Below are 11888 nucleotides of genomic sequence, written 5' to 3'. Positions count from 1 at the left end.
CCCGGATCCTCCTTACGGCCCTTCCTGAAGATGGAAGGTCACATCAGCAAGCCTCCAATCCTCTGGGACCTCACCAGTTAACCAGGAGTGCTGACAGATGGCCGAGAGGGGCTCGGCAATCATCCCCGCCAGCTCCCCCAGCACCCGAGGGTGTAGCCCATCCGCTGTTGCTCTACTCCAGGTCCTACTATACCGTGAATATAAAACAAGAGGTGAAAAACGACATAAACAGGGCAGCATTCCCCACAGAAGAGTCTCACTCTCCCCGACCGCCCGGCCGGCTCTCACAGCGCAGCGGCTGGCGAAGGAGCGAGCGCCTCGCTACGCTACAGCAGCTCTCGCGAGACTTCGGCTGAGACCGCAGCGATGGCGCCGGGGCGTCACGTCCGGCGCCACCCAGGGTGCAGCGGGAGCGCTGGTTGCTATGGTGCCGCGAGGGGCTCGCCCGGATGGCGCTGCCCGTGCCGCCTCCCGCGCGCGTCTTCGCCGAGCTCTGCCCTGTTCCAGCTCCAGCCTCAGTCCCGGCCCCGCTCCCGGCGGGTGGCGGCTGCGGCCTCCCTGCGCCGTCCGGCCGGGAAGTCCACGTGAGCGGCAGCGCGGAGCTGAGTGCTGTCCCAGACCGTGCGAGGGTGTCGCTACGGCTAGGCAGCCGGAAGGGGGTGGCCGGCGCGGCGCGGAGCAGCGTGTCCCGCAGGCTGGAGTACATCGCGCAGAGCGCCCGGCAACGCGGCGTCCCGGTGAGCGGCGGCTCGGAGCCCCGTCGGAGCCTCCGGAGGCGTCAGCCCGCGGGACACCTCGGCGCAGTGCCGCGGTGCGGGCTGTGCAGCGAGCCGCGTGTTGGGCGTGGTGAAAGCGTAGTGTTGCATGTAACGTTTTTTCCTCATTCTGATTCCGTCCCTCCTTGCAGTTCCGCTGCGTGCGTTTTCCGCGCATCATCACATAAAGCAGTGGGAGATGGAGAAGGGCTTCTCAGCCCTGATTCGGGGAACGGTCGTGCAGCAGCTGTGGGACTGGATGGCGCGGATGCAGGCTGTGGTGGGCTGCATCTGTCACCCGCGTTTTTCACTTAGGAGGTGGTAGCGTGTGTTTCTATCACATCCCGTGAGCCCCGCTCAGACTGGTGACAACCAGGAGGAGGATTAATTTGCCAACAGCACGGCTTGATTCTTTGTCGGATGACACATGAAAGGAGTGAGCTGTGCTAAATGAATGAGAGCGCTTTGAGGTGCTGTGCACATTACCGCAAGCTAGAGAAAATAATCACAGTGATGGTGTAAGCGGGTAGAAAAGAGGCTGGTTTTACACTGAGAGCTGAGCAGTCCATGAGTTGTTACAGTTATTTCTCAGGATTCTGTTGCTATTTCAGAGATAGCACGTGTTGGAGGATGGATGTGTTCCTTCTCTCTGCTGATGAGAGAGACTGTGACATGCTGTGGAAGTTCTGGGCTTCTCAGTGTTAGCAATGTGTTAGCTCCAGAGAACAACAAGTTATGTTTGTTGCTTTTTTTTAGAGGGTAGTTCCCTATGGTGTCATTTTTATTGCTTTGTTCTATCCAATTTTCAGTCACTACTGCTGGAGCAATCATTTGCCTTTTCTGTTGACTAATAACTGCTGGCAGTTTGTTCTCAACGTTTCCTAACATCCCTTGTTGTTAATAGCATTCTAGACTCTTCACATTCTCCATATGGCTCTGTTTCTTTCAAGGTTATAGAAGGCCTCTTTAGAAATAGCGGGTTAGTCTGTGCATTTACTTATTTATTAATCCATGGATCCCTTTCCTTAACCCCTTATACTGCTGTTGTAGGAAGCCTGTGAGATCAGGAGAGTGTAACCTATGCAGCAGCAGGAGCTTGTGTTAGCAGCTTGTCATGGTGCCTGGGGCTGCACCTAATTTCCATGTATATTTACAAAGGAATTTAATCAGAAGTAGGTGCACGTAGTAGAATTTATTTATAGAGTGCTATAAGGATATACTCCAGAGCACAGAATCTGCTTAGGGAGCTGCAGGGAAAGAACAGTCAGTAGGGAAAGCAATCTCTTGCTGAGCCCAGCTGTTTAAAACGGAACATTTTTCCTTTTCTGTAGAAGCGTGCTGTTTAATATTCACAACTTAGAATATACCTGGGGAGTAGTGTGTGACAGTAACACCCATTTTCTTTAATCACTGCATCTAACAATTGTCATTGGCCATCTTGTTTAAAAACAGCAGTGCTGGTACTTGGGCCAGTTATCTGAGGCTTTGGAGTGAGTGTTATTTAACAAAACAAACAAACCATTCACAGATAGTATCCAGCACGCTCTGGCTTGGGATTTATCCATGCTAGGGAATGTCCTTGGATATACGTGCAACGTTCTCCATATTTGGAGCCCATTATCCAGGAACCACAGTCATGGATGCACATCCATACAGTCAGTGGAGAAAAACATTGTGACATTTTGCTCACTTATTTACGGTTTTCCAGTTTCAATGCATCCTTGATTAAGAGATGTAGAAACCTCCATAAGATATCCGGTTTGTAAGAGTACTATGTATTTTAAGAAGTATCCTCAAAGTATCCTGACATTTGCTTGAAAAAAACAATTACAGAAGTCCAGGATACCTGAGGGATTGAAAGTGTAACTTTTCATAGGGCACAGAGAAAACTGTTCTTCCCTTGTGGCTATTGTGATCAAATGAACAGAGTTTTGCACCCAAAATATAAATAGTAGACATAAGCAGTATGGGAAAAACAAAACAAAACAAAACAAAACAAAACAAAAAAAAAAACAAAAAAACCCGAAAAACAACAAAAAAAAACAACCAGCCTTTTGCTTCTGATGTAGTCAAACCCCATATTCCAACTTAAAATTCTGTGATCACCTACTTGTCTGTTCTGTTTCCTTGTCTGAAGATAGAGCACCGTACTAAAAGGGAACAAAATGTCTAACAGAAGATGTATTGCAGGAGGCCACATTGTTATGACTTCAGCAATTATGTCTTCCATTTATCTCCAGTAACTCATGCAGCTTCTGTCAAATCCGGTGAGATAAAAATTAGCTGTGAGGGAAATGTTACAATAGATGGCACAAGAGGATCTTTCCCTCCCGATCGCATTGATCTTGCACTAGTGCCTAGAACCACACGATGGCACTGCCCTTAAACATACGGCAACGGGGCGAGTGCAAGACCAAAAGGCAAACAAAAGATGGAGAAGATGAATTCCTTCAGGGGAAACAGAACTTTTTAACAGGGATTAAAGAATGGGAGGGGAAAAAAAAAATAAGAAAAAAAAAAAAGCAAAAAAAAAAGAGCACTTTTTCTGTTTACTCTCAAGTTCTATTACAGTGTAATTATTTCTGTAAAATAAGAGTTATATGTGTGGTTATTCCTATAAGAAAAGAAAGCTTTCCTGTAGAATTTAAATTGAGTCTGCTGAAAGTAGAAAGATTTACTCCATTTCGTGAATAAAAGGAGTAAAGGAATTCATTCGCTGTTCATTGCAGGGGAGTTGGACTAGAAGACCTTTAAGGGTCCCTTCCAACTCTAAAGACTCTACGATTCTATGATCCTTTACTGAACTGCAGCTGGCCACGCTTCCCAATTACCTCAAATCTGTGACTGTAAAAGGGGAAATACAGCTCCTTGGAATTCACTGTGCCTGGTCCTTGCCCTTGCTAGGAGAGATTTTCCAAAAAAAAAGATGGTTGTGCTTGTATTTCAGCACTGCTTATCAATCATAGCATTGAACAGTTAGAATTTGTTTCTTGTACATGCTGTGCAATGATAATTATGGGTCTCGTTTCCATTTCATATTTTAGAAGGAAAATGCTTCTCACAATTAATGTTATTTCTAAAAAAATATATACATGGTATTCAATAGAAGTGAACGCTTGAGTTCTGTGTACAAAATATTCAGCATCTACTGAAATGCATCAACCCTGAAAGCAAGTATTATGTGTTCCTATGGAATTAGGATTAATAATAAAAGCGTTTTCAGTAATTTGGAAATCTGAGCTTTGTTGTAGGTAAACTGTTCATCCAAACTGTTTACCAAAGAAGGCAGCGGGTGAAAGAAATGTTAGGTTACCAGCAAGCTGGTTGGGTATTCAGATGTAGCCAGAGTTACTCTGTATCTGAGTTCTACTCTGTATGTGAGTAAGGTTTTTCTAGCGCTCTGTACAGACATCACATTGAATAGTATAGCTGCTATTACTGCAGAATGTCAGATTGGAATAGCCTCTGTTCAGGGTTTCCTTCCTACTGAATAACCACTGATTAGGCATTGTTTAAATCGTCTTGCCATGAGCTGCTGTGGTTGAAATATCTTAAAATCTGAAGAGTACTTTCCATATGCTAGCTTTCTGAAAACAGCTGAAATCTCCTGGGTTTTTTTGTTTGTTTTTTGGGTTTTTTTGTTTTTTTTTTTTTTGTATCAGATGGATTGACAATTACATGCTGATACACAGAGCTTCTAGCTAGCAGTTGCTTTCAAGACCTCATTCCTGCCTTCAGGTGGATAGCAGCAGAATTAACTTATAGCGCTGCTGCGTGATTTACTTTAAATAACATCAAGAAATCTTTAACATCCAGCTTTAACTGAAGAGATTTGCGTGGAGAATTCCCAACTTCTGTTGCTAGGTTATAAGTAATAAGCCAAAACCGTTCAACTTCTACTGAGCACAATGTACATACATTTCCAACAGACCCTTCATTTCTGTCTTTTAAGATTATTGTATCTTGTTTTAGGAAGAAAATATGACTGTAACAGAGGATTTTAGCAGAGTAGAGGACACTTACCAGATGGAAGCAGAGGTATGTATTCATCCTAACGAAACAAAGCAATGGAGCAAGGACTGATGCAAAATTTACCCACTGTCTGTTCTCGTAATGAGGAGTAGGTATTCTCTGCAGGAAAAGCAACGTAGCCCAAAAAAAACTAAGGAAGGACTACAGTTTAAAAGCATTATTTGGTTGCAGTCTTCTGTTGCATACAAAATTTCTGCTACTGTAGCATGGAAAGGATTTTTTTTCTTCTCATATTAACGTGCTGTAATGCTACAGAAGGGACTGCTTTGTGCAGGGACTCCAGGGCTGTCGTCCTGTGGTGGTGTGAACAGACCTTTTGCTCTCTCCTCCACCCCTGGATGTTCTTGCCCTCCTTCCTCAAGGAGTTTTACTTAGGTAGTAAGGTAACAGGTTGATTCAGAAAGCTGCTCCAATTAAAAGCTAATCCAGGAAAAAAGTGGTTATTTTTTCAATGTTTTAGCTCTGTGAGCTGGAGGCAGTGCAAGGCAGGAATGGATGGGGGACAGTGGCACAGCAGCCCTAATCTAGACTTGTTTAAGCCACAGCTGAACAACACTTGGACTTCAGTCTGTTTTATGTGACTCTGCCATCAGCCTGCTGCAAGTAAAGCAAAGCTAATTGTTTCCTAGGTAATTCGCTTTGAATTCTGCAGGTAAAAAGTGCTGAGTGAAAGTCAAATATTATGGGAATAATCCCATTTACTTCAGAATCAGCTCAAGAGGGTGTATTTTTCCACATTCATACTACTGGGAGAAGTAAATGCTATGCTGAAAGTATTCCCTAAGGGAGATTATGTATTTTTGGTCTATGAATCTTTTCAGCTTTTATCCCTTCATTCACTACAAAGCAACTTTACTGGTTCTTACAAAATAAACATAGAAGTCCACAATAAAATGATAGCATTTTTATAGAGCTGCTGCTCACAGTCCCCTAAAACAGAGTTCAGCCTCTTCAGTTTTCTTGTTTAAGGTATATTCTCCTAACAACAAATATACAAATAATTGAATATTTGGAGAACAAAATTTGAATTTTGGAAATGAGTCCTTGGCTATGTATGATGATATCATCAGTGTCATCTACTGAACAACTTTAATTTCATAGTTTAGATTACAACTTTCATGAAAGCTTCAATTACAGAGTCTTTTAAATAGCCTATAGTTAAAAATTAATAAAACTACATTTATTAATTGTTTAGGCAGTTTATTACCAGCAAACTTAGGCCTACAACATCAGTCTTACGTGGTAACTTAACCAATCACCGTCCTTTTCCTACCATTAATTTTCAGTCAAGATTATAAGTGGAAAGCAAATTACATGGATTGAGTATTCAGTCATTTGGACCAGCTGTAAAAGTTCTATGGTTGCACAGCGCTTGGGAACATTAAAATCTGCCTACCTGTAGTGCTGCTGCTGCTGGCTATACCATATGCTTAAGTAGCAGTGTTGTGGCTCCTAATGCAGAGATTCATTTCTCTTTGCCTCTCCCTTTATGTAAGGACTTCTTTTGTTAATGCAGTTTCGTTATCTTCTGAAGCTCCATTGGCCAGTGTGCTGTACTACTTCAGCAATATAAATGAATTTAAAATTAATAACATTGCCTTCTGTACTAAAGAGTTTGCCATCGTGTTTGTTATATATCTTTATATATCTTTAGCAAAGGAAAATATGCAGAAGAATGAAGTTTTATGAGATCACAAAGCTTTATGATATCTTAATAATAATAGTTCATTTATTGCATGCTGATCAAATGGGATGAAAATCAAGTAGTTCTTGTGCACATCTTAATGTACTTGCCTTTTTATAAACCACAACTTATGGTCCTTTACAGCCTTACCCAAATCTTACCATGTGCCTGTAATGGTTTTGCCCACCCTATGTTTTCACACTTCTTAATCTTCATCATAATTTTATTAAAGAAATCAAAAGCCCGTTTTACATTTTATTGCTCAGATATCCTCTTTAAATTGAAGTAAAAATTACTGAATGTAGGCCTAAGTAATCTAAGTGAAAACTGGGAAAGAACAGAATTCAGTATTGCTCAGTGTTTTTCTGCTCCCAAGAGTACCTGATTACATGCTGCTTTATTAACAATAAATTTCCTCAGTGCCCAAAGCCACCCCAGACTGAGTTGCTTATCTCTTACTTAAGACCCACCATTCTTTTGCTTGATCATTCTTCTGCTTCATGCCCTTGAGGGAGCTAATCTTGTAAACGTTGATAGCAATCTGGAAGACACTATGTCAGTCCTTGTAGTGAGACTATATCATAGTGAGACCAACTTCCACAAAATGCAATTAGAACCATTTTCTTGGAAAGCAGCACAAGAAAATACATGAGTATGTCAAGAGCTCTCACTGAAGAAAGAAATCTAGCTTTAGTCTCATCTTTGGTCTTAGTTCAGATTGGTGCTGCACCTCCCAAAAGAGATTCAGCCAACAATTTATGCATAAAGGGTATATAAATCAAACGTATGTGCATACTTGGTGCACTTTTGCACAACGGACATGATTTGTCATCATAGAAGGTGTAATTACCCTGTCACTTGATCTTGGCCAGTTTTTAAGGCCCTAAGCTGAGCTGTGGCTCAGTTTCGTGAGGACTGAGCCAGTACAAAGATTCAAGCCAGGATAAGGTGTATGTGCACTGAGAGAGGCTAACAGGAGCAACAGAATTAGTGCATTAATTGCTTTGTGATAATTGTCAGTATCCATTTTTACCTCACCCTGTAGATGAAGTAGCCCTCTCTCACTGAAAGATTCAACTCACTTAGATGATCTTTACCACCAGGTAAATGTGTGGCATGCCTACAGGAAGTTACTGCAGTACAGCTGACGTGCAGTAGTTTGGATTTCCACAGCTATGCCTATACTGGGGTAGGCTGTATGGATTGCATGGAGAATGTGATCTGTATTTCATGTGGGTCAGCAGTGGAATTTCCTCTACAACAACTTTCTTTGTCCCAACCTGCTGAAGCTTTATTGCTGTCCAGAAAGAGTCAGGGATAAGAGGTGTTAACCCTGACTTGTTGATCAGAGCAGTGTACTGCTAGGTGAATTTGAGGATTTGGTCCTAAAAAAAGATTTTGAGAGCTGGGATTTCTGCTTGCTGAACGCTTCGGCAGCTGGGCATCATTACTTCAGTGCTCACAACTGCTCTCCTGCAGAGAAGGCTGTAGGGCTCTGAATCCAGGCTGATAGCAATGCTTGCTTTGTAGCACTTGGGAAAACACTTTAATTCCTTATGTATCTATTTTTAATGCTTCTTATTGCCAAAGCTACAGACAGATAAATGTTTAAATTGTATTTAATCCAAGACTGAAGTGCTGTGGTCTTTTTAGCCTCTGGAATTAATCTGTTCACCCACCACAATGTTTTGAGCCCACTGCAAGCTAGACTGGACTAGGCTTATTTTCTTCTCTTAATTTCTTGAACGTAATGCATGAAATTAAAATGCAATTTTCCTTCATGCACAATGTTTTCCACATCATTTTGCTTGGGCTTCTGCATAATTAATATCTAGTAATCTAAGTTTAAATTTAAAAGAGAAGAGCTAAGATGCATCTAATCATGTGTCCCAAATAGCATGTGTTCATTTTTCAAATTGTCTGCATACCAAGAATGCCATGCTTCCTCCCAAAGGGGAATTTTCTTAATCCTCAGTTTTAAATCATTTTATGAGTTTCTTTCTGTTGCAAAGCAAACAGCTCATCATCTGTACGGGTATATAAGTGTTCCAACTCAGTAAACGTTTGTGTTATATACAGGATTAGCACATTAAGTTAGTTTGTAGCTATCTGTCTTCATGCTGATTTAATTAGACATGTTCAATCATTGGAGAAAACAAAAAAAAAATTACTTGTCTGACGTCTATGTTCACTTCCAGGTCTGTATTATATTCACTGATTTTGGAAAAATGCAGAATGTTTGCAATTTACTTACTGAAAAGTTAGGAACTTCTGTTACCATCAGCCCACCTCATTTCTACCACACGCCAGAAGCCATAGACACCCTTCGGTAAGTTTTCTCTTGTGCCACAAATTTTACAGCCTCAGATAATATTTAATATGCATACTTAATTTCTACAGTTCGTAATGGGAGAAAATAGTTTCCTTCATACATAAGAAAATTTGTGTTTCAGATTTTAGCATTTGGTCTAAATATAACTTAATGCTTTTCAGCTTAGGAGATTGAATCTTGTTCTTTCTGCAGTGCCCCTGTGCAAAGGCAGAATGTGATAAATGTTTTCTCACTGATTTCCATTGGAAGTATAACCTACTGCAAATATTAGGTCAACACAATTTGACTTAGGTTCCATCAGCATGTGTTTCTTGAATTTATTCGTGAAGGTACAATTATGTTACCAGATGTTGATAATTCTAAGTACCTTTACCAATTCCCAATGCTGTCAGCTACTAATGTGCTCTGACGTGAGCCATATGCAGTGCTTACTTAGAATCAGAACATGCTCCTTGCTTATAGTCTTGCTATTTTAGTCTTGCTATTTGTACAAGTTGGCTTTGCTTATTACCATGCTGCTTTTTCTACCTCTCAGCCGTAGAGTGTGTGTCTCTGCTGTTGGAAACACACGGCAGAAAGCTCAAGAAGTGTGTCGGCTGTTTGGCCAGTCATTGGGAAAGCCTTTATTAATAAAAGAAGAAGAAACAAAAGAATGGGGAGGCCACATAGACAGTCACCTATCTAACTCCCCAGACTCACTGACACTGCAGGAAAGAATCCAGAATGCCACTGCTTACGCATCTTGTAGAGTGTTTGCTGTGTTTGAGATAAAGGGAAAAGAAAACAGAAGAAACAAGTTGCTTTAAAAAGATACTTACTTTCTTAATAAATTTTTATGCTTTCTTAATAAATATAAAACTCAAATGTTTCATTTTTTTCTGCTCTGCAACCTACCAGTTGTTCACTTCTAATGAAATGAATCCTTCAACATAAAACACCCTTAGGAATGCTTTATTCCATCATAAGAAAAAAAAAAAACCCACCATGCATTAGTTTTTATGTTGGTGTCTATTTGCTCAAGTTTATAAAGGAAATATGTTGTCCAGATATACATTATATGTACAGATACTTGAATGCTTCAGTCATGAGGATAGATGTCTCTCAACCACGGCTGCAAAATATATTTTGATCCGTCATATCCACAGAAATAGACTTTCACATCGGGGTGGTGTACCTGAGAAAATATTTCAAGTTGAATTAGCACCAGAATTAGCAGTAAATACAAACTGATACTTGGATGATTTAAATTAGCTTTTTGAAAACTCCTGATTAGTCTAAATTCATAATGTACACAGATATACTTTCACTGGGATTTTCCACACACTTTAATACAGTTTATGCAATCAGAACAGTGGCTTTCACAGATCATCAAGGGCTCTACAAACGAACAAATCTCCTGAGGTATCACTTGCTAGATTTAACTGGGCTTGATTTTCTAACACAACACAGTTTCTAATTGAAGTAGTTTCCACTCAGTTGTCACTTGTACAGCTTCCTGTTATTTTTTTTGGCTGGATCAGTTATATAATTCAACTACGCAGGCAGCAGGAATGCTAAAGCAGTCAGGGAAATGGTGAAGACACACAAAGTTGATGATCTTTCACAGAATCATAGACTGGCTTAGGTTGGATCACCTAGTTCTATCCGCCCCATAGTTCCATATGTATAGGCATGACTACCTATTAATTTCAACTTGATGGTTTTCAACTAGAAATCTAGATTGGCAAGCATCTAGATTATCTTTCTTAATAATCTGTGGGAAGATTAAGCCTCTGATAACTGGATTTCATTAGGTAAATATTTGTGGTGAGATATTTGTTTCTCCCCACGGGCTATAAGTGTCACTGACTGGCATAAAGAGGTTTTTTTTTTTAGACACAAGTCAGTGTGGTCAGAACCCAATTTTAAATACTGATGACACTCATCTGCATTCCTGCTCCTATAGTTCCTACTCCTGAGTTCAGGCATGTTAACTGTTCTGTATTGCTGGCTAACACAATTTTTTTGTTATTAGTCTCTGACTAGTTTAAGAACCAGGTGCATCTTTTGTAATCTAGAAATCAAAAACTACCAAGACCATGATACATAAAACAGAATTATAGGCTAGCGGAGTCTTGTGATTAAAGAAGGGAGACATTATTCAGTTTAGATAGTGACTAAGCAGAAGCTTTTTGAAATGCAGATTTTTCAGGGCTGAATGGAGAAACCAATGTACTTGGCTGGATTCAGTAGAAAGAAATTAAATGACTTGTCCAACATTGATGGGTTAGTTAAACTCTAATATAAAAGTCCATGTCTGCAACAGCTTGTACATAACCAAAGCCAAGCTGCTGAAAGACTTCAGGGAAAAAAAAAAAAAAAAAAAGGTAACTAACAAAAGAAAGAAACCGCCTTGGTAGCTGGATACTTTTAAGTAGACAGTAACTTGTTTGAGTTATTTATCACCTTCTGAAAACACACATTTGAAAGTCTGGCAGTAGTTTTCATCTCTGCTTTCTCTATTAGTTTCACTGCCTTTGTAAAATAAATAGCTTCTTTTAAGCCAAAGGTCAGCCAACTTTTAAACACAGAGTTGCAACTAAATAAAAATAAATACTACCTGTAATCCCACAATAATTGTTATCTCTTCCTCGGGAACGTAAGCGATAGATTTGCCAAATCCACTTGCATTAATTAGAATTCGATAGTGTGGAGTATCTTTTACATCCTGTAAAAACAGAAGGAAAATAAAGAGCCTCAAGAGGAGATGGTGACTAAAGATCACAGTATATAATCCATTAACTTTCAGTAGACTTACAGAATCTAAAACCACTCAATATATACATATGGCAAGTTTACATTTTGTGATCACACCAACATCAATTTGGAAAACTAAATATAAAACAATCAAAATGCAGTGAGGTTCTTCTTGGCAAATATATATGTATTTTATTTTAAGAGCCAAGATTTTAAGTATCATTTTCTTCCATGCATCTTTCAAGATATGTGACTTAGAATATCTCTTGGGGCCTGCTTTCTGTATATAGGACCTGTGACAATCTGTTAGCCCTGCTTCTACCTTCATGACTGTTGACAGAGAACACCA

General features: G+C 40.2%; 1 protein-coding gene across 1 annotated transcript; it reads left to right on the top strand.

Annotated features, from left to right (window-relative positions):
* Positions 1-449: 449 nt before the first annotated feature.
* Positions 450-9609, top strand: IRAK1BP1 (interleukin 1 receptor associated kinase 1 binding protein 1; the record flags this gene model as incomplete). The annotated part of the gene is made up of 4 exons (XM_079532698.1): positions 450-737; positions 4728-4793; positions 8670-8800; positions 9339-9609. The coding sequence occupies 4 exons, from the start codon at positions 450-452 to the stop codon at positions 9607-9609; spliced, it is 756 nt and encodes a 251-aa protein (XP_079388824.1).
* Between the last annotated feature and the right edge of the window lie 2279 nt (positions 9610-11888).

Source organism: Tetrao urogallus (assembly GCF_951394365.1).
Source record: "Tetrao urogallus genome assembly, chromosome: 2".
Taxonomy (NCBI): domain Eukaryota; kingdom Metazoa; phylum Chordata; class Aves; order Galliformes; family Phasianidae; genus Tetrao; species Tetrao urogallus.
The sequence above is the reverse complement of the archived record's forward strand: the minus strand, read 5'-3'. Positions and strand labels throughout refer to the sequence as shown.